At 39.6% G+C, this 22,417-nt stretch overlaps 2 protein-coding genes across 6 annotated transcripts; one reads left to right on the top strand and one right to left on the bottom strand.

Moving 5' to 3' along the window:
• The first annotated feature begins 632 nt into the window (after positions 1-632).
• On the top strand, positions 633-18,009 carry LOC108038488 (A-kinase anchor protein 200). 4 transcript variants are annotated; one of them, XM_017115304.2, is made up of 6 exons: positions 634-776; positions 13,883-14,102; positions 14,197-14,589; positions 14,660-15,139; positions 15,392-16,564; positions 17,333-18,009. In XM_017115304.2, exons 2-6 carry the CDS (start codon positions 13,920-13,922, stop codon positions 17,414-17,416), a joined length of 2,313 nt encoding a protein of 770 aa, XP_016970793.1. In that variant the 5' UTR covers positions 634-776; positions 13,883-13,919; the 3' UTR covers positions 17,417-18,009. The 4 variants fall into 4 exon arrangements, with proteins under 4 accessions (XP_016970791.1, XP_016970793.1, XP_016970794.1 ...); XM_017115302.2 differs by having other exon boundaries at positions 633-776; positions 14,660-16,564; XM_017115305.2 differs by lacking the exon at positions 15,392-16,564 and having other exon boundaries at positions 639-776.
• On the bottom strand, positions 17,729-21,770 carry LOC108044999 (protein gurken). 2 transcript variants are annotated; one of them, XM_017124180.2, is made up of 4 exons: positions 21,541-21,770; positions 21,222-21,482; positions 19,240-19,893; positions 17,729-18,786 (listed from the first exon to the last, which is right to left on the bottom strand). In XM_017124180.2, exons 2-4 carry the CDS (start codon positions 21,289-21,291, stop codon positions 18,587-18,589), a joined length of 924 nt encoding a protein of 307 aa, XP_016979669.1. In that variant the 5' UTR covers positions 21,292-21,482; positions 21,541-21,770; the 3' UTR covers positions 17,729-18,586. The 2 variants fall into 2 exon arrangements, with proteins under 2 accessions (XP_016979669.1, XP_016979670.1); XM_017124181.2 differs by having other exon boundaries at positions 21,601-21,770.
• Between the last annotated feature and the right edge of the window lie 647 nt (positions 21,771-22,417).

Below are 22,417 nucleotides of genomic sequence, written 5' to 3'. Positions count from 1 at the left end.
TTATTTTTTTTTTTATTTAAAAGTATTTTTTTATTTAAAGTGTAAGTTTTCTGTGGCAGCTTGGCCAGGTTGTAAATATAATATAACACAATAAACATTTCTAGTTCAAAAGTATATAATTATTTTAGTTTGGAAATTTTAATTTATATTTATAAATATTCCGATGGAAGATCATATGGGTGGAATCTTTTCAGTCTTCTTTTTTTGGTCTACAAAAGGGAGAAAGCCAGGGAGTTAGAATTAGAGCCAGACGTCTGATGCAATTTTTGCGTGCCTAAGAAATTTTAAGATATCTTTAACTGGGAATTTTCGGAACGGCAAAACCTTATGGACCAACCGTTCAACGGATGGTGGATGGATCTCTGTGGGAAGACTGTGTTAAAATTTCGTAAAAGAAAAATGATCAAAGGGTATCAAAATAAATAAACATTATTTTTATTGCTCGAATTCAAAATGCATTAATTTAAGTAATTTTTGTACATTTAATTAAAGATAAGTAAATAAGTTTTAAATAAAAACAATAGCGGGAAGCCAACATAATTGGCAGAACTGGTGCGCTGGCCGACGCACTAACGCCTTTTGGCCGCCAAAACATCCTAACGCCTCTAAAATACCAGATCCGAGCGGACATTTTTTATTTGTGGAGCGCGCAACAAGAACGAGAAAAGAAACCGAAACGGAAAGCAGGCAAAAAGAGCTGCTGCCAGTGTAGAATCGCAAAGCAAAGAGAGAAGCAAGTGCGTGTGTTTTTAAACCGAAACCGAAAATCGAGCCAGGTAAATTGCACTTTAAGTCATAAGAAACCGAAAGACAATGCAGGCGTAAATTTAAACAAAAAAGAAAACTAAAGCCAAGCAGGCAGACGGCTTGCGTGTGTGTGTGTGCGTGAGTGGTGCTACTTTTGAAATTCTCTATACCCGCTTTGCACTTCGCGTCTGTTTTAAAGGAAGAAATTGTGACTAAAAAGAAAAAAGGGTATCCAATAAAAAGTTAATAACTGGTTTAAAGAAATGCTAACTGTATTTGAGGCACAAGTGTTTGTAAAAGAGACGCCCGCCGACGCACACACATACATAGGCAGGAAAAAAGGACGCCATGCACGGCGGCTTATGTGTGTGCGCGGTGGAAAGGAAATGAAAGAAAGTGAAAAGATCTTAAAATTCAATTTTATTTAATAAGCTAGACTTTCCTTTATCCAAAAGACCCGCCCCCGCAAAAGCCTTGATTTTGAATTTCGCCACTTTGGAGTCTCCTCTTTTTACAATTTTTGGGTGTGCCGCCTTCAATGCGTCGGCGTTGCCACCACGTCGGCGCTCGCAGCAGCGCACAATGGTCCAGAATCCCTTTTTGTCGGCATAAACATGTAAAATATTTAAAAATATTTCCAAATATTGTGAAAGAGCATTCCTTTCGAATGGAGAAATAAATAAATATTAGGACTAACGCAGTACATTTTCTGAGCTATGAAAGATGGATAATTTGGTAGCTGTTTGTATACTCCATTACTCTTGCGGCCCTTGTGTGTTGTTGGGTATAGTCATAATTGTGCCTTTAAGACCCATATTTAAGTTCTTTTAATTTAATTTTGATATTTACTTATATAAAGAAAAATATAAATATAAAAAAATTTTCGAAATTAAACATGTGGGCGTGGTTCAACCCGCATAAAATTAAAGTTCTAAACTAAATATGCCTAATGTTAAGTTATAGCTCTATATGTTAATTGAATAGGTGTATGCCAAAAAAAAATATCTGGCCCAGTGTGCACCGACGCCGGCAGAGCATGCCGGTGTGGCTTTGTATCCGTTTCGCTCTCTATTACTCTCTCTGGCGCTCTCCTTTTTGTCTCCGTCTCCTTCCTCCCGCTCTTCGCTTGTCCTTTGTGCCATCGCTTCGCCTTGACTTCTGGTTCATTGTCGTTGTCTCTTCTTTGTTTGCATTGTACGCCTGATTACACTTGCCAACATGTTTCTCCGCTCGGCCAAACATCCTTGTGCAAGGTGCTTTTATAGCGAGTTTTCACTGTGTCCAAACGATCTTTAGCTTGTGTGTGTTTGTCGTTCCCCTTTTGCGTCTCAGTTTACTCAGATTATCGATACGAGGATCGTCTTTTTGTTTTTTCTACACTTTTGTTGCGAACAATTGCGTCGCACTTTTTGCAGCGTCAGTTTGTCATTTGGTCCGTCAGCCATCTCGTCAGTTGTTCAATCGCAGACGGGCAGACAGCCACCGCCCTAACTGGCGTCGCCTACATGACTTTGTATGAGTGTGTGTGTACTTGCGTGCCTGGCATAGTGTATGTGAAGCGCTGGATGTATGGGTCCTTCACGAAAGGAGTGGGTGGGCAGAGGCAGAGAATGAGAAAGAAGAAGAAGCGCAATCACAAGTTTTTTGATTGTCAACTGCAGTTTAAATAGTTTTAAGGGATTTTATTAACTATTTTTAACGCGGACTGCTAATGCATTTATTATACGCTTGGAAAACAGTATCAGAAGTCTGCAACGCAGCAAAGGACACTTAAAGCATATGGTTTAATACCTTTGTTGTACATATTGTTTTTGAAATTTTGTATCTTGCAAAACAAACGTTTAAAAGAAGAAAATAAAATGCCTCTGATTACAATTTATTTTTTAATTAAAACAACGTTTCATGAAGTGTTTATTTATTTAAACCAATTTAATTTTAAACCGCAATATTTTAAGGATTAATACAATCTTTCAATCTCTGTACTTAAATTCAAAAAAATACATTTTTTTGGTATATCTTAACACAATTTGTTTTAAAGTATTTTGCCAGTTTGGGCATGAGAATTAAGGAATTTTCAAAATCTTATCAACTCTGTCCACTTCTTTCAAATTTAATGTTTATCAAATGTGCATTCTGATTTGCCTTTAGACCCGAATAGTAAGAATTGATTTGTTTTGCGGAATTTGTTCTGTGATTGCAGGTAGTGTAGCTCCATGAATGTATCTTTGAAATTTGTTTTAAGCCAAGGGGCTCAAAGAAGTCGTGGCAGGCGGGCTTCCCTTGAAGTCAACTCGGATTACGTGTACATATTTGAGGACGAATATAATGCTTTTGTCGTTGTTGCTGCTGCTCTTGCCTTTATTGGCGAATTTGTCAACATTTGTTGAAACGCAAGTAAACACTGCGTTGCGATTGGGGAGGGACTGAGGGCAAATATTCGGTTTCGTCAAGTGCGATTCGCGGTTAACTAACGAAGCCCGATCCCACAACTGACCTTAAATTGGTCGATTAGGTTCTTGAGCTACGATTATGTAGGAAACATCTGTTCCGCAATTTTAGATACAAGTGTATGTGCTAAAACAAAACTACATTTTTTTAAGTTTATCTTTTATTAAAAATCGGTATACCTTTTTTAAGCTTTTTCTTATCGTTTTCACTGAGGATAACTTTTCTGTAATACTAAATTTCTTCGATGTTTTCTTCACTACCTTAAAATCTTTTATCCAAATTAAACAGATCTTATATCAATTATGATTCTGAGCTGATCGATATGAATTCAGATCGATATGAATTCAATGCAATTATTATAAATCATATTTAATCAGTAAGTAATAAGATTCCAATACTTCCTGGAATGAAACTAACTTTGAATCCGATACCGACCTATTTGGTCGCAGAACAGAGACGCGAATTCCAGTCGAAAAAGGAGGTCTGCCAGCCCAGTTGCGCGAAACATATGGAGCTCAAAGTCCGAAGCTCAATTGGGGAGCATGGGTGTAAGTAAGGCAAAGTGTTGAGAGGTCCCTTGTCACCGATGTACGTGTGTATACACAGAAAGCGAGCCAATTTCTCATTTAATATGCAAACACATGTGTGAAAGATGTTCGAAGGCTGCTGCCCCGAGTGGAAACTGTCTGCAGATTGAGAAGATTTTCATATTACATTTTCATTTCGAAAAACTAGAGTGATATTCCCCTCAATTCGACCACTCAAAGCCACTAATTCCCCAGGAATTTGGTTCAGGCACACAAGCATAATTGCTGGGTGCACATTATTTGTGTTGTTATTTTACGAGGCATTTGGCGTGCCGAATGGGCATTTATTAATGCCGAATCAACAGAAATATGAAAAATAGAAAAATATGTATAGTCCGCACTAAAAATCAATCGCAATAGCCCCAGAAACAAAAATAAACAAAGCTACGGAGGCGAAGATAAGCGGCCTGGACGATCCAATCCGATCTATACACCGTATCTCCTTCTCCCAATCGAGAAAAATATTTTAATTCGAGCTCTTGGTGGCGTTCGATTTCGTTGTTGTGGTTTTCCAATTTGCATTTGTTGTATTGCTTATCAAAACCGCTATTTGTTCGCAATCCCCTAAAGGTACAGTAATCTCATCGAATAAAAATATTGACATTATACATTAAACTTAAGCAATTTACAAGAACAAAGGTTTTTTTTATTTACCTTAAAACATAATTGCAACTTTCTTAAGACTTTGTCGTTTATGATTTTTATACCCTTGCAGAGGGTATTATAATTTTGGTCAAAAGTGTGCAACGCAGTGAAGGAGGCATCTCCGACCCTATAAAGTATATATATTCTTGATCAGGATCACCTCCTGAGTTGATATAGCCATGTCCGTCTGTCCGTCTGTCCGTCTGTCCGTCTGTCCGTCTGTCCGTCTGTCTGTCCGTCTGTCCGTCTGTCTGTTTCTACGCAAACTAGTCTCTCAGTTTTAAAGCTATCGAATTGAAACTTTGCACACACCCTTCTTTCCTTTGCACGCAGTATATAAGTCGGAACGGCCGGGATCGGCCAACTATATCCTATAGCTGCCATATAACTGATTGATCGGAAATGCCATAACTTTCGTTTTTGTAAAGTTAGGAAGTTGGGATTTTCTATGGGTTTTATATTTGGCCAATCAATCCGACCTACCAAATTTCATAAGGATCGGCCGACTATATCCTATAGCTGCCATATAACTGATTGATCGGAAATGCCATAACTTTGGTGTTTGTAAAGTTAGAAAGTTGGGATTTTCTATGGGTTTTATATTTGGCCAATCAATCCGACCTACCAAATTTCATTAGGATCGGCCGACTATATCCTATAGCTGCCATATAACTGATTGATCGGAAATGCCATAACTTTGGTGTTTGTAAAGTTAGAAAGTTGGGATTTTCTACAGGGGTTATATTTGGCCAATCAATCCGACCTACCAAATTTCATAAGGATCGGCCGACTATATCCTATAGCTGCCATATAACTGAACGATTGGAAATGCCATAACTTTGGTGTTTGTAAAGTTAGAAAGTTGGGATTTTCTATGGGCTTTATATTTGGCCAGTCAATCCAACCTACCAAATTTCATAAGGATCGGCCGACTATATCCTATAGCTGCCATATAACTGAACGATTGGAAATGCCATAACTTTGGTGTTTGTAAAGTTAGAAAGTTGGGATTTTCTATGGGCTTTATATTTGGCCAGTCAATCCAACCTACCAAATTTCATAAGGATCGGCCGACTATATCCTATAGCTGCCATATAACTGATTGATCGGAAATGCCATAACTTTGGTGTTTGTAAAGTTAGAAAGTTGGGATTTTCTATGGGTTTTATATTTGGCCAATCAATCCGACCTACCAAATTTCATAAGGATCGGCCGACTATATCCTATAGCTGCCATATAACTGAACGATTCGAAATGCCATAACTTTGGTGTTTTTAAAGTTTGGAAGTTTGGATTTTTTATGAGTATTAAGAATGCATCATAGGAATAATTTTGGAGAATATAATTATAGAGTATTCTGCAAGGGTATATCAACTTCGGCTCCGCCCGAAGTTAGCTTTCCTTTCTTGTTATTATTTATCATTCATCCATTATAAATGGATATTAGGCAATCTATAAAACTAAATAAGTTTTGCTTTACAAAGTTTTTACAAATTTCTTTTTATAATTATGAATGTAGAAAAAATTTAGGAAACATTTTCTATACCAAGTGTAATTAGTGTTGTTACTGTCTCCGCAGTTAAAAATGCACCAAATTGCATTAGATTTGAATTTATTGGATTAGATCTCTTTATGGGATACGTTCAACAGGAGCCAGTTTCATTAACCCCACGACCACAGCAGCGATTTATCTTAAATTGGAGTGGAGTACCCCCACAATAAATGCATTCCCCGATACACAATTACTTTCCCATCCGAGGGGCGATAATTAAATAACAATACAAGATTCCCGTTGAATGTTACACCATATATTTTGGTGATTCTTCACGCCTTCTCTTTCTCCGTGAATGTGATGCCCCCTCATGTGCATATGTATTGTTTATTCCCGCTGGTGTTGCTTTTGCTTCTGTTTTTGTTGCTTTTGCTGTTGCATGTGGGGTCATTGTGTGAATGGCAGCAAAATAAAGCAATAAAGCATACGCATCGACGCCGCCAAGGCTCATTAGTTTGTTATTGACTAAGGAGTGAGAAGAGGAAGAAGAGGAATCGAGGGGGGAGTGCTGGCACCAGAAGCACGCCTTTATCTTTATCGGCAGCTGACTGTCAGTATGTTAGAGTGTGTGTGCGAGTGAGTGTGCCCGCATTTCTCTGCTTCTTCTTCTGACTCCTCTGCTTCCGGCTGGCGTCGCAGCCGCAGTCGCTGCCGTTGCCTCTGTCGGCTACAAGAGAAGTTTCTGCTACCATTGATCGTGACTCGCTCTCTCAGTCATCGTTTTTCGCTCGACTTTAACGGTTCTCGTGGGGACTTAGTTCCAGCCTACAAATAAAAAATATAAAAATAAAAGACGCGGAGTGCTAAACGGTTAAACTCTCACTAGTTAATTGCAAAGTTAACACAGCTAATTTTTACCCAGTTAAGAGTAATAGAGAGAGAGATAAAGAGACCACCCGCGCGGCTCGCAGAAATAGTAAGTACCGGAAATCGAAGAAAGAGGGTCTAATGAATTATGTATAAAAAAAACAGATCCGTTTTCAACACAACACACTTTGAGATCACACTGTGAATTTGTAATCAGAAAAGCTGTGCCGCTCTTTGCGGAAAATGAATGCTAATTGGCCATGCTACCTAACTTGTTGTTGTTACCACTTTTTAATACACAACTTACAACTGTCGCACGCCTCTTGGAGTTTTAATTAACCGCAACGACAGAGAGAGAGAATAAGCAAAGAGAGTTGGAGTTCTAAAAAGAGAAGAAAAGCGAACCGGTTTAGTGGGCGCTCCGGTTGCATTTTGTTGCTGCTTTCAGATTTACTTTGTGTTCGTTTATCCTTTTTCAGCGAAGCTGAAGAAAAAGAGGAAGAGGTGATAGTGCGTGGGCAGGCGACAAATTTATTGGCACTTATTCGCTCATTCCCGCTCTTCCGCCCTTTCGTATCTATCAAAAAGAAAAGGAAGCCCCCAAGCTTTGAATATTCAACTATTTATTGTAATTATTTTCATCATCGGCCCACAGGGTAGTTGATTTAAGTGCGCGGTCATTTGATACCCTGTTCTAGTTGAGTGGTAAGGGTATGTTGTCTTTGTTCTAGGGCTTATAAAAGGTAGAAAAGAACGAAGAAATTCGATGTTACATAAAAAAAAAACAGAGTCAAGATTTCAAAGTTAAAATTTTGTCGGAATTGGTTTTTCTATAGAAAAGGATATAAAGAAAAGAATAAAGTCCTCGAAATCCTTGCATATCAAAATGATTTGTTATGTTTATCAGCTCCATTACATATAAAGATTAAATATTATTTGATGTGTTGTGTCCCCAATTTAATATCTTGCCCAGACAGAATTAAAAATTAAAGAAAAAGCCCCTGATTTGATCTTTTCAATAAACTATGGGTCTTTTATATTAAGTCTATTTAAGACTCATATAAAACTTAAATAACTTTTGCAGACAGAACTAGAAAGTAAAATAAAACAACCTATCTCTTTATGTATAAATATAAAATAGATAATTTTGGTAGACTACTTATTTTGCGTATATGTACCATTTATTCTCTAAAAGTTATCACAAATAGATAAGCCTTTCAGAATTAAAAAGCGAAATAGGAACCATATCTTACCATTTAAACCATATATATTTTAAGTATTCCCTCATTGCTACTTGCCTTCCAAATTACACATTGTTGAATTATTTTCAAGTACTATACACACACAGCCCCATGGCAACATATTTCGTGTGCCATTTCGGGTTTTGCGCCTTGCAAAAAGAAGTTGGCATTCGTAGCCATCTTAGCCATCATACATATATGTAAATAGAGAAACGTACGTACAAAGACATATCGGACGTTCTCAACGAGCTCATAAAATTTTACGGTTCTTGCTGATGATTTTATGCGTTTTGGGCTTCATTATATTTCGTACATATGTGTGTTATTCCGATTGTGTGTCTGTTTTGATAGTTTTTGAATGGCAGGCCAAGAGGAAGAAGATGTTTTCAAGTGCGTCTAATTTTACGATCGATGCCCCTTACCACCGTTCTTTTTTTTCCTTTCTTTGCGCGTTTGTTTGTGTGTGGTGGAGTACAAGAATATCTTGAAGATATGATAAAAACCGGCTAGATAAGCCGGTCGTATCTGTATCTACTGTCAAGCAGTGGAAAACTTGACTAGAGCACGTCTCTACAATGTGTATATGCTGAGAGTGCTTATTTTGTGGGGCAGGTAATGTTTGCCAAGTTCACCGAGACTTCCCAAACATGCTTAATTTTGGGTGAAATATTTCAATAAAACACGGGTGGAACATGAATGGTCACGTAGTATAATCACCCGCTCTTGGAGTTGGGAGCTGTGTATAAAAGGTCCCCGTATTCTGAATCACTTGCTGATATGGAATTTCTTTGTTTACCCATATATATTGCATTTATCAATTAAGCAGGCGTGTTCCTGTACAGCACAGTCCCCCCTTCCTTTCAAAAACAGTATTTCCTCTAGTGTTATCGTCATTGTTAATACAGATATAGAAAATAGGGTTCTTGGTACCGTTAACAATGAATCTCTATTTTTATTTTTGGCCATATGAATGTGTCCATATCAAAAGTGATTGTAAAGACACACGAAATCAAGGGAGGGAGGGAGGTATACTGTTGTCGAGTCAGAACATTCCGAATTGACCGGAAATGATAATTGAAAAAAATATTTTCTCTTTTCTTTGGGTCTTGTCAACTTGTGCGTGTGATATGTTTGTAACCGAGTGTGTGTTCTTGCTACTAATTATGGAATGCATTCGTTTTAAGTATCGTATCATTTTCATTTTGCCACAACTCCAGTACAGCACTCACACAACAACAATTATATCCGGTGGTTACTTGAGACACTCGGTTTGATGTCAATGTTTTTGATATAGTGGCCTTTTCGGTGTCGTTCCTTTTTCCCTTTTCTTGCATATTCTGCCTTAGCGTTTTGAAATTTTTGGCCTAAAACTTGCCAGCCCCGATGTAGGCTCAAATAAGAACGAAATAGGAGAATCTTGACATGAGTCTTCTACATGCAAAATTGTTTGCCAGACTGCTACTTTTTGTTTGGTTTTTAGCTTATCAATTTATTGGAATTGATGAACATGCAATTATGAAACTGCACATTTTTTTGCGTTGGAATACTACGTCTATTTATAAATTTTGATAAGCAAAACTACCGTTTTACTTTTAAAATGTGGTATAGTATACTGATTGAATTGATAATGAAAATACTACTTGTCTATAGTCTAAACGATTTCAACGTTTTTTGATTTATAAAGTTTTTCACAACGCCTCGTCGATATTGCATTTTGTTTATACTAATAAAATCTTTTAGCACAATCTTTTATGTCGTTGGCGCTTTTTTCGCACGCTTTTTGGGAATCATCTTCATCTTTTTTTAAGCCTGCCAATAAGATTGCATCCGCCTTGTAAGTGGGCATGGGAGTGTGCATACTTTTGCGTGGGGGGCCCACAACAAGAACATTTCTTGATGACAATTAAAGTGGACTGCGACGGCACATACGCTCAATAAAGTCTGATTGCGGCTTAGGCGTGGCTTATCAGCGGCAGCAAAGGCAACAATGCAATGAAAGTGCACTCTGCTTTCTTCTGCTGCTCCTTCTACGCAGTCTTATTGTTCTCCCACTCAAAACTTGGGTCTACTTGAGCCTGATTGAGGGAAACTTTCCACTCAATTGAGGGGAGGATGGCTTGACAGACGGATGGACGGATGGTTGGATGGGAATGGATGTTTGATGTGTGTGAGCGATGCCATTAACGATCTCTCTTGATTAGTTTATAAAAGTTCAATTGCGCTGGTGCGCATGCACGCTCTTCTCAGCCATTGTCCCTACCACAAATGGTGAAACTTTTCAATTTTAATTGCACAACAATGTACATTTCATGATGCCACTGCCACTGATCTTGCAGGGAGTGAAAATGGGACTACTGGAATGGGAATGGTGGCCAGCTTCTCTCGCACACACAAATTAATGTTTGACCGGCCGGCCGGCTAGACATTCAGACGGTCATCCAGCCGGCACATTCCAGCACAATCAATTTAATTTACGTATCAAAGCGTCTCATCTCCAACGCAGGGTAGAGCGAATGAGATGGCCAGATGGGTATATAGGGAGATAGAGTTGGAAGGAGGCATTTGAGCTGACAGCTTGGCTATTTTCATTTAAGATTCTCCTTTCGCTTCAACATTTTTGTAATAGACAATTTATTATATTACAGGAGGTAAAACAATATTTATTTTTGTATAATATTTAGGAATAATATTAAACTGTGCATATTTCTTTAAATATCGATTCATAGTATTGTTATTTTGAAAAGACATTTTAAGGCTTCTTCGACACGGAGACACAACAACATATCCATAATTATCCCACCATTTTTGGATCCTTTTGCTTTTTAGCTGTATTTTTCGTCAGCACTGTTCGCAGAAGAATGCAGGCGCAGCCAAGTGATACACAACAGCTTGAAGTGTCAAAATTGATAGGCGGCCTGCGTCCGAAAGGGAAGGGAACGAATTGAAGCTCGCACTCACGCCCATGCAGGCAGCTCCTCATTCTGCTGTTGCTTCTTTTTTTGAACACACTCCATTGTTGATAAATGCGCTTTTATTTATAGACTGCGGCTGCTGTTTTGTGAGCTGTGAGCTCTGCTCTGCGTTTTCCTTTGTCGTCCAACGGCTTGCAAATGGAAAAGAAGCAGGCGGGGCTGAATTAATTGAGGGGAGGGCGTGTGAAAGCGGGCGCACATGTCAAAAGTCATGTCTAAATTGAATTAAACTAATAAAAAACCAAGACACAAAGGCCCCGAAAACTGTCGTTGTTGTTTCCCATTAAGTGATTTTCATAGATTACAAATTTAGATGGCCCATCTACCCCTGAACCTCTCCCCAATTTTCGTTTTCCCCCGCCTTTTGAATAAAATTTAAAATGTGCAGGGGTACTTCACTAGCTGTCATTTTATTTTCTAATTTAATTTAACTAACTTATTTTGAGTTTAGGAGTAAAAAAGTGCCTTTGGACTAATCTAGCTATGTTGCTTTTTCTATTGCATCGAATCGTTTTTAGACCGTACTCAATTATTTTCACACGCCCCAGCTCGGAGAGTTTTTGGGCAGAGGATGAGGAAGTGGATGAGGGAGGAACAACATTTGTTGCTAGGTTGGCATGGCAACGTGCAATGACCAGACCCGTTAATGTTATTATTGTTGTAGTTCCTTGCCGAATGCCGGCAACCCTCTGCCCTCGCTCTCTCAAATTGTCCTGCTCTCTCTCAATGTCCTTTTTCCTTGATGCGTCATGCGCACCACTTTACTTGCGCTTTTATGTTACTACCTTTCCAAGCTGGGTATATGGGGATATTTCGGCCATTACTCATCCAGTTTGGATAGACATAGGCCAGGAATTAATAGCCTCTTTCTTTCCCGCCGACCAAACATCGACATCGAATGTGTTTCTCCGTTATCACTTCGATCGAAATACATAACCGAGAAGCTTCAGTTGGCCCGGTATTGTATGGTATATGTACGGTATTGTGTTGTCTCGTATTAATTGCTGTCGGGTTCGTTGAACCCCCATAGTCTTGAAACTTGAGGTCTTGTCTTGTTACGTATTTAAATTGATATAATGTGTTTGTGCTGAGTGCTTGAATATGCGACTTTGGCGAAAATTTAAAGTATTTGGTCTTATTTATAATTGAAAATCTTATCTTTTAAGTGCGATTTTTATACACTGGTGGGCCTAGAATATTTAGGTAGTTTATTAAAGAGGGAGCGTTTTTTATACTATAGAGTGCATATTTTAGATATGGATTATCAGTCTGCTGAGTACATCAAACTAGGTTTTTTAAAAGTTGAATTTTGGAAACTGTAAATGACTTCCCAAAATACAACAAAATAAAAGCATGCTCAGTTTGAAGGGGGAGTATACTTTTGTATTTTTATTATCAAAGTCTATTCTGAAAAAAATTGGAATTCGGACATTTTTTTCATAATTATCTTACACAAACGAAATATATGAATTTATTTTATTCTATATGAAAAATAGGATACAACATAATTTAATTTTTGACGACAATTAATCCAACATATGCTAAATGATTCACAAAACATTTAAAATGAATGTCATCGCAACAAAAGCAAATTTGTCACACCTTTAAGTATTTAACAACGTCTAAGACAACTTAAGTGATTCAACAACCGTCTTCTGGGAAACTTCAATATCAGAACGTTTTGATTTCCGGACTTTATCAGAAGGGAACAATTCAATTGCTTCAATGTTTTGTTTCCTGCCCCAGCATTGACTCATGTCCACTAACTAGGCAATAATAAATTGAAATTAATGAGTCACTGATGGATTCCCGGAGAATTCTTCATTTGCATATGGCGCACCACGTGCTGGTGGTGCGTGTGTTTGTGTTAAAAGTAGAAGTGGGAGGCAGATGGGTCGGATGTGGGAGGCTGTTGATTCACCGGGTCTAGATAAAGCGGTCGGAAACAGCTGCTCTTTTAGCCTTTGTTGGTTGTGTGCCCGTGTGAGTTGCCGCCATTTTTTAGCTGCACACGTACACACCTTCCCCGTTTTTTCCCACTTACAACCCCTAAATAATGCAAACTTCTTGTTGTCCTGTGCCACCTCACCGGCCAAAAATTCGTTCTTTGCTACGGTTTCTGTTTCATTCACTCTGGCAAAAATTTTGTGTGTAATTCGATTTTGCTTCAAAATGACGCATTGCATGCTTAAAACCAGCCCCACCACCATCTACCTTTTCTCCTTTCTTTGCTGTGGTGTCTGTTTCGTTGTTTCATATAAACTTCACAGTAAAAAAGAAAAATATTCAAGTGTCGATGAATCATGGGAGGCGCACGAATTGTTTACGATTACTACCGTCTGGGTTGGCGGTTACAGTACTGCCTCGGTAATTGGAGGTGCCGCCAGTTAGTGTTTTCTTGAAATTATAAGTTAAGCTGATAATGTATTGTAAACTACAGTGATTCGATTCTAAAAAAATCATCAGCAAAACTATAGTTTACGAGTGTGTTATAGTTATGAAATTATTTGATGGAAATGCAACTACTATTTAATATTAAATCTATATAATAATTTATTTCAATAAATATGAATATGTTGTTTATTTTGCTGTCACAAGAAATTCTTAGAAAGAACGATGACTACGGCAAACGCCATTCCTTATATTAATTCTTTTCTACATTGTCTGGCCAATTTGATAAGCTCTATGAGGTTGATGCAGTCGACAGACCTTAATGGGGTTATCGAATTGCATTGAAAGATCTCGAGTGCGTCTCAGTGAAAATGTCAATCGTAAAAATAGGGAAAACAAAAGCTAAAAATAAAAAGTGCCGGCGTACTTGTGCCATTTGCCACTGAACAATGTTTCACATTTAAACTAATTACTCACTTCATTTTCTTTCAGTTTACACTAGCGACTAAAACAGGATCAACAGGAAAAAATGGGTAAAGCTCAGAGCAAGCGTTCAATCGACATCACCACCGATCCCAAGAAGGTCGGCGAGGGCGATGAGGTGGCCGGCAAGGTGGAGAAGATTGACGTTGACCAGAAGGCGGACGCGCCGGCGGTGAACGGAGACGCTGCCACGCCCAAAGAGGGAGGCGATGAAGCGGCGACGGGAGAGGTAAGCAAAATGAATTTGATAAGATTTGAAAAACCAGACCAACTAAATAAGTCGATGTATTTACCATTCTAATTATGTTTAATATCCCCCATAGAAAAAGGAATCGGAGGAGCATTCTGAGAACGACAAAGATCTAACCACCGAAAAGAATGCCGCAACCGCTGAAGGTGGAGATGCGGCTGTTGAAGCGGCGAAGGGTGATGAGGGTTCTCCCAAGGACGGATCTGCTGCCGCTGGCGAGGATATCACCCCGCTGGCCGATGAAAGCATCAAGTCCAAGTCCAAGAAGGATAAGGTCAAAAAGAAATGGTCTTTCAGGAGCATCTCCTTTGGCAAGAAAGACAAACAGAAGCCGGCCAAGTCGGAGGAGGCTGTCTCTCCCACATCTGGCACGACGTCGCCCACGACGGCCGAGGCAGAAGCTGCTCCAGCTGCAGATGTACCTCCAGCGGCAGCCACAAACGGCGAGGCCGAAAAGACTGCCGAGGTAAGTAGCCTGTTTAATGTGGCAATAATTCCCTTGAAAAGGTTAATATTATTATTATTATTTGTAACAGACTGCCACAGCAGAGCCCACCAGCGAGACCGCGTCCAAGGATGAGGCAAAGCCCTCCGAGAATGGATCGGCGAGCGAGCAAGAGAAAAAGGCCAACGGGGAAGCCGAGAAGGCGTCGCCAGCACCAGCAACAGTTGAGGAAACGGCACAGCCCAAGCCCGCCGAGGAACCAGCCACTGCCACTGCCACCGAGTCGAACACCGCTGCCAACACTACTGCCACCGAAGAAGTTCCCGTGAAAGAGAGCCAGCCAGAGCCGGAAGTGGTTACCAATGGACATGGAGCCGGAGATGGGGAGGCGCTGACCAACGGATCAAGCAATGGACTGGCCGAATCCCCAGTGGCCGAGACAGCACCAGCAGCTGACAACATTCCAAGCAACGTTGATGACGAGCAACCGCACCAGAATGGCACCAATGGCACTACCACGCCCCCGCCCACTCCCGTGGCCGTCGAGAACGAGAAGGGACAGCAAATTGAGGTAAACAACCACACAAGAACAGACAGCACCACACACAGCAACAGCAAAAACTTCACTGTAAATACAAGTACAACAACAACAAGAACAACCGAAATCACAGAAAACACTGCACTAAAAACAATAAATACAGAAACAGAAAGAACTTGCACAGGCACTGTGACCGAGACCGTTGTAGCAGCCGCAGAGTTAGTTCAGACCCAAACAATCCTAACCAAAACAACCAACACGATCCTTCCCACCTCCCACACGCAGGCCAGCAATGAAGCAGTTACCACCAGCCAAGCGGAGGAGGAAGTTGTGGCGGCGATCATCAAGGCGGTTAGCAGCGAACTTGAAGCCGAAACGGAGACTGAAACGGAGGCCGAGGGATTCGTGGTTGTTGCTCCTGTATCCACCGAAGATGAAGTTTCCGTTTCCCCTGTTGCACCCGCTAAAATCGAATTCGTGGCGGAAGTTCCCAAAGTGGAAACTGAATCCGTGGCTGAGGTTCAAAAAGTTCAAATTGAATCCGTAGATGAAGTTGCCGAAGTTAAAGCTGAACCCGTTGCTGAAGTTCCCGATGTTGAATCCGAATCCATTGTCGTTGAGTCCAGGAGCAGCAGTCCGCCGCCTCCGTTGCCCAAATCCCCGCCCCCATCTCGAGTATCCGCCTTTGTCCTGTCCGATGAAGTTATCGAGGAGCAGATAACCCCAAACACACCCGAAGTGAAGCGTGATGAGATCGAGCAGCAGGCCATCAGCATTGTAGCTGAGATCACCGAACAGGCGGCAGAAATTGTCACCGAAAAAGAGAAACAAGAGGGGGATGCCATGGAGGAGTCTGTTCTTGCTGCAGTTGAGGAGACCATCGCCTCCACGGTTGAAGTTGAGGAGACCACTGTCTCCAATGTTGAAGTTGAGGAGACCACCTCCGCCACGGTTGAAGTTGAGGAGACCACCGCCTCCACGGTTGAAGTTGAGGAAGTTTCTTCTGTTAAAAACGAAGATGTATCGGCTCCCTCTCCAACGGCTAACTTAACTTATTCTACGCAACCGGACGTTGTCGAAGAAACTACTGTAGATCAACCAGCATCCGACCAAGAAGAGTCTGTGCCAGTTCCAGCTTTTATTGATCCTGCGGACACGAAGAAAATTTTGGCTGACACACAAGAAGTCCCTTCTGATGTTGATGATGCGGCAATCGAAAATAAAGTTGAAACCCACCAAGAACAGCAAGCACCTCTTGAAGAAACCTCCAAACAAGAACCATCAGAGCAGGATGTCATTTCTGATGATGCGCAAAGCGATAACGACAAGGAAAACGAAAACGACCTGGTCGGAAACATAATTAGCGATCTGGATGCCCCGATCACCAAAGCAGGTGTCGAACTCATTGCTGAGTTGGATGTGAGACCCACGGAACAGGAAGGCGAGAGCAACAACAAGGTGAATGAATAGCAACTGGCAGTGCCTCTTGAAACTGCAACTTCAACTCTTAAAAAAACACCTCGAATTCAACACACCATTACCATTTTTGCATCTGCCGCTCCATTTAGTGGGCGTGGAATTTTATCCTGGGCGTGCTACTTCTGCTTTCTCCACTCTGTGTGTCTCACTCGAATTGCATCAGTTAATCTGCTGCTGGTAGCGCGCTTGTTGCCGTAGTTAAAACGTAGTTCGTTAGTGTTTGGTACATTAATTGATTTGCTCGGGGGATTGCATGATTTTTTGGTGATATAAAGCGAATGAAGTACGTACTACTAAACCGAGGATAAGCGACTGCATTTTTGTGTATTAACCACAACAAACCAAGCCCATAAACACAACTTAAACTGCATTCATTCTAATATACACATACACACAAAAAGTACAAACTTAAAAAACAGAAAATACTCCCAATCCCATCTACCGCTCTCCTAACCCAATATCTGTTTGGCTGTCGTAACTCTTGCGCTCTCACTAAAACCAAAGACCATAAATACACAACTGTACCTCAATGTTGAACACACACACAAATCGCTTATTATTAAATATATTATTTTGTTTACCATTTTGTATTGTTCTTGCGCTGGCGATTGCCTTTTTCATTGTCGCGTCCTTTTCTTTTTTCCTAATTGTTGTTGTTGTGCTTTCAGTTTTTAATCTTTTTTGCATACGACACAGAATGTAATAGCTTAAACCCGATAAATAACTAATATTCCGTTTATCTCATAGGTGGATCTCGCAAAGGATCTGAAGGAGAAGAATGCCGCGGCAGACGTTACAACACAGGAACAACTGCCCGTTACATGCGAATAATCCTACTCATAATTATTATATATAATATTACATATTATTAAAAACAAAACAACAAACGATACAAGCAACAACAAAAGAACGCAACGTAAAACAACAAACAATTACAAGATAAACGAGATAAAAACAAAACAAAAACAAAAAAACAAGTAAAAATACATTTTTTAACATTTACATATTTTAAATAATTTTTGTACGAACTTCATATCCCTAATCCAAGATATACGCAAGCAAAAGTCAGAGTTACACGTGACACCACCATCCACGCCACCACTGCAACCACACCCCACTCAAACACCCACGCGAAGGCATCAATAGTTTTTTATTGGTGCCTCTGAATTCCAGATCGGGGGAATCCCCTTAAACACATCCATCACCCATCAAGCACACATCCACCACACATGCGCATACATACCATTCTCATATTGATGATCTTGATAGATAAAAGGAATCAACAAATCATATACGATGAAATGATAAAAGTGAGGAGAATTTTTTGAATAATTTCTACTATACATTTAACTGTAAGTTCGAAGAAATTTGTAAAGAATTTTTGGACGAAATATTGGATAAAATATATATTATAAAATATAAAACCCAAAAGCGTGCTTCACTCATATTGACCGGCTGAAAAAAAAGAGAGACGAAAAACCGCAGAAAGGAAACACTTTTTTGAATGTTTTAGTTCTGTTTTGAGTCGAGTCCCGTTCCTCTTCTTTAATACACTACAAAAATAGTTTTTCTTTTCAATATACATGATGTAACCAAGTGTTACAAAAATAATCATTTGTCCTGGTAAACTGGAGTAAGCGCTAAGATTATGTTCTAAGTACATTCTTAATATTTCGTAATGGTTAATTTAACGTAACAAAATGTTACTACAAACAAACTACAAAAGCTCCAACGAAAGCTTCAAAAGCGAAACAAACGAAACTAAGAAATGATAAAGAAAAGCAAATACTAATTGTGCGTCTTTTGCAACTAAATAGAAAATCCTACTAAGTACACTAAATGTATTCAATAAATTAAAGCATTAACTTTGCGCTGCGCAACGTAAAGAAATATGGTCAAAAAGAATTTGCCATCCAACAAAGAGGCGTATATAGGTGAAACCAAAATTGTTTCCAAATCAAAACAAAATCCAAAGGAGGATCTCTCCTATTCGGAGGTCTCTCAGCATCTAACAAAAAAGCGCTGCTTATGCAGGTGAAGTTGCTGCTGCTTCCGGCGATAATCCGGCACATTGCGGAGTATGAAAACGGCTGCGAAGAGCACGTAGAGCGACGACAGAATGATGAGCACGGGGAAGGAGAAGACGATGTGCGCCATCCGGACCTTGCGCTGAGCCGTTAGCGGGGTGTAGATGTAGTCACCTGCAACGATCAATGAGATTATACCGTTAAAACCGGCTATTGAGGGTGGGTCTATTAGCAGAGAAGAAAAACTTAAAATATTTTATAAGGGTAAAGAAATTCATGTCGAAATCGAGCTCGCCCTCAAATGATTTTTCAATAAGATTTTTAAATGGTATCGTCGTTTTAATTGGAAAAGCAAGTCACTTTACTTAAATAAAGTTAAATATAGTTTTTTATTAATCAAATTTTAACTAAACGTCTATAAGGACGTCACAAATATTTTTTTTTTACATGATATCCATCTTTAACTTATAGCTGCTTTTGATGCATGCTTCGCATGTCTAAGTAACCAAATCAACTTTAAGATTGAGAAAACATTTTAAGACAGCCATCCGGTTGTGGCAACATGATTTGATTTAGTTTGGAAGAGATTTTCTTAGGTTCTTTTAAGTTTTGATCAATGGTACTCACCATTCCAGCTCTTGTAGGCGCACCGTTCTCCATCGTAGTCGTTCACGCAGAGGCAGGAGTGGAAGACTGTGTTGTTCACCATCGGATGCTGAAAGCAGTGGCCGCCATTGAGGCAGAAGCTGGTGTTGTAGGCCCCGCTGCAGGGCAGCATCTGAATCTCGGTCTCTTTACTACGTTCCGTTGTCTTATCAGGTGCGACGGTTGTGCTCAGATCGGGCGGATTGGACGAGCTTTGGTCAGGAGGCGGTTCTCCTGTGTGAGTTACGGTGGCGGTTGCTGTCGATGTCTTGGAGTCCGTGGGTGGTGTGCTGCTTTCGATGGTCAACCAGGTTGCAGTACTGGATCCGAGCATATCGATATCCGCTTCCTGGTCAGCATCCACTTCCACAGAGGTCTCCTCGATTGGTTGTTCATATAGTTGACTGTCCGTGCCCCGATTGGGATCGGTTTCGGGGTGCAACTGGTCAGCTGCCGCCTCCTGGTCCGAGGCCTCCAGCTGCTTCCGCTGTAGCTCCAGCTGATTGAGCAACTCAACCGCTGTCTCCTGGATCTGTTGCTGCAACTCGTGTGCATGCTCGTGCATATGGCTGTGCTGATGCTGCACAATTTTTAGCGTATGCTCTCGGAGCAGTAAGATCCGGCTCGAACAACAATCTGAAGGACACAGAGGAAGTGGTTGTAAAATAGCATGCTGCGGAAGGCTTTTTATATTTTTTAGTTAACTACATTCTTTTTTTATTATGATGTAATGAGAAAATAAAGGTTTTAAGATATCTATATTACATTTTTAACATACAAATTTAAATTAAGTTAAACTGCTTTAAATCTTAGTATGCATAAAAAGTTTTGATAACATAGGCACACAAAATCGATCTTTTCAGTAATTTTCACGAACAATATTTGGGAAATTTTATAATGCGTTGGTGTATTGAGTGCTTGTTTTGTCAAAAACTGTAAAGGAAATTCCATTTTTATGGGCCACATAATTCAAAATGTCAAAGTACATCGCTATATCGTTTTCTTAGCTATAGACCTAAGGGTGATCCAAAATAAGTTTGAATGTTTTTTTTTTACTGAAAAGCATTAAAATATTAAATTTTACAATTATTTTTTTATGTTCGCTTACAAATAAATATATTTAAAATGTTTAAAATAATTTATTTTTGATGCACAATTCGTTTAGCTTCTGATGCATTCCTTATCAAAAATCCAAGTACTATACTAGCACAACAAAAAAGGGAAAACCTTGGTTTCGAAATTTATAGTGCAAAGTTTTGGCTATCAGTATTTATCTATAACAAGAAAGGAAAGCTAACTTCGGGCGGAGCCGAAGTTGATATACCCTTGCAGAATATTATGTACACTATATTCTCCAAAATTATTCATATATGTCGGATTAATTGGCCAAATATAAAACCCATAGAAAATCTTAACTTCCTAACTTTACAAACACCAAAGTTATGGCATTTCCGATCGTTCAGTTATATGGCAGCTATAGGATATAGTCGGCCGATCCTTATTAAATTTGGTAGGTCGGATTGATTGGCCAAATATAAAACCCATAGAAAATCTCAATTCCTAACTTTACTTACAAACACCAAAGTTATGGCATTTCCGATCGTTCAGTTATATGGCAGCTATAGGATATAGTCGGCCGTTCCGACTTATATACTGCGTGCAAAGGAAAGAAGGGTGTGTGCAAAGTTTCAATTCGATATCTTTAAAACTGAGAGACTAGTTCGCGTAGAAACTGACAGATGGACAGACGGACATGGCTATATCAACTCAGGAGGTGATGCTGATCAAGAATATATATACTTTATAGGGTCGGAGATGTCTCCTTCACTGCGTTGCACACTTTTGACCAAAATTATAATACCCTCTGCAAGGGTATAAAAATAGGTATTTTCCTTTAAGAACCTGGCAATACTGTCATCGACTTTTTGGGATCTGAATTAAGGTGGGACTGGGAATTCGCTTACCTGTGACGGCGACAATTGTTGAGAGCACGAAAATTACTTTGAATATCCGAGTGAATGGGAATTGCATCATTGGAAAACGCTGGCTGGCGTTTCGAAAAAAACGGGTGGGTGGACCGATTGTCCACCACTAGGAAAACTGAGTCAATGGAGGAGGAGGTCAAAACGATCTAGGGATCGAGCGGCGTGCCGGCCGCAAATGCAATTTGGCGTCGCAACAGAAGCAAAAACATACTACACACTTGCATCTCCTTGTGGATTTTACTGCAAAATAAAAATAGAACATTAGCGCCTCCACATTTTCTGTCACACGAGCACGCACACACGAAGAAAAATAGCACTAAAAATTCATGATCCAAAAGCTTATTATAGACCCACGTACTGGAGCAGCAATGTCGCCTGAAAAAGGCTTTAGCATTATAATTATGTTATAATGGCTCGTGAATCATTTTATATATCGGCGAAATTAATTAATTAAGCAAGCGCGGGAAGCGGGCTCTTCTCTGCTCTGCCTTGATTTTAGGTCTTGTTGCGCGCACTTCGGAAAAGAGACTAAAGACTAAGGAAAACAGAGCCAGAGAAACAGATGGATCCCATCGGCATGCGCCATGAATGAAATCGAACGGTGAGCAGGGAGATCGAAGAGAACGCCCCAAAGAGATGCAGTCGCCCAAGGAATACCTAAATACTAAGAGATTAAAATTACAGTTATCCAATTTACCTCATCTACCCTTAAGGTACTTAATGCTGCATACTTCTAGGGAAGATAAAATGATATCAAAAGAATATGCCTGCAGATAAAGTTTTAATCCATAGAAAATAAAATTTAAAATGTATTGGTTGCTCTTAAATTCTTTAGATCTTACGAAATTTATTTGACTTTTAGTACCAATCGTCTTCCTCGACCAATAAAAATATGGTGTAATATTTGATTTTATTATATATATTTGTTTTTTTTGAAAAGAGATATATACAGGCAGCACACAGAATTTACAGCTTTATAGATTTTAAATTAATGACAGAAAATTTTAGAGTTTACAAAGTAATTCCAAATTGTACTAATAGACAAAGGATAAACATATCCTTTATCCATAACATAGACATATATGTTTTTACTAAAACACGATTCAATTACATACAAAGTAAATACCTAGAGTCGTTGACTTTTCGTCGAAAATATATATATTTTAGATAAGTCG

The sequence above is a fragment of the Drosophila rhopaloa genome, unplaced genomic scaffold, assembly GCF_018152115.1.
Source record: "Drosophila rhopaloa isolate 14029-0021.01 unplaced genomic scaffold, ASM1815211v1 contig_2, whole genome shotgun sequence".
NCBI classification, from domain to species: domain Eukaryota; kingdom Metazoa; phylum Arthropoda; class Insecta; order Diptera; family Drosophilidae; genus Drosophila; species Drosophila rhopaloa.
Note: the sequence above shows the minus strand (reverse complement) of the source record. Positions and strands in the feature narration are given on the sequence as shown.

Coding starts and splice junctions, on each gene's coding strand:
- LOC108038488 (XM_017115302.2), top strand. CDS start 13,920: ATGGGTAAAGCTCAGAGCAAGCGTTCAATCGACATCACCACCGATCCC. Junction 14,103..14,196: donor ATGAAGCGGCGACGGGAGAG/GTAAGCAAAATG, acceptor TATCCCCCATAG/AAAAAGGAATCGGAGGAGCA. Junction 16,565..17,332: donor AAGGCGAGAGCAACAACAAG/GTGAATGAATAG, acceptor TTTATCTCATAG/GTGGATCTCGCAAAGGATCT.
- LOC108044999 (XM_017124180.2), bottom strand. CDS start 21,291: ATGATGCAATTCCCATTCACTCGGATATTCAAAGTAATTTTCGTGCTC. Junction 19,894..21,221: donor AACAATTGTCGCCGTCACAG/GTAAGCGAATTC, acceptor TGTGTCCTTCAG/ATTGTTGTTCGAGCCGGATC. Junction 18,787..19,239: donor CGCCTACAAGAGCTGGAATG/GTGAGTACCATT, acceptor TGATCGTTGCAG/GTGACTACATCTACACCCCG.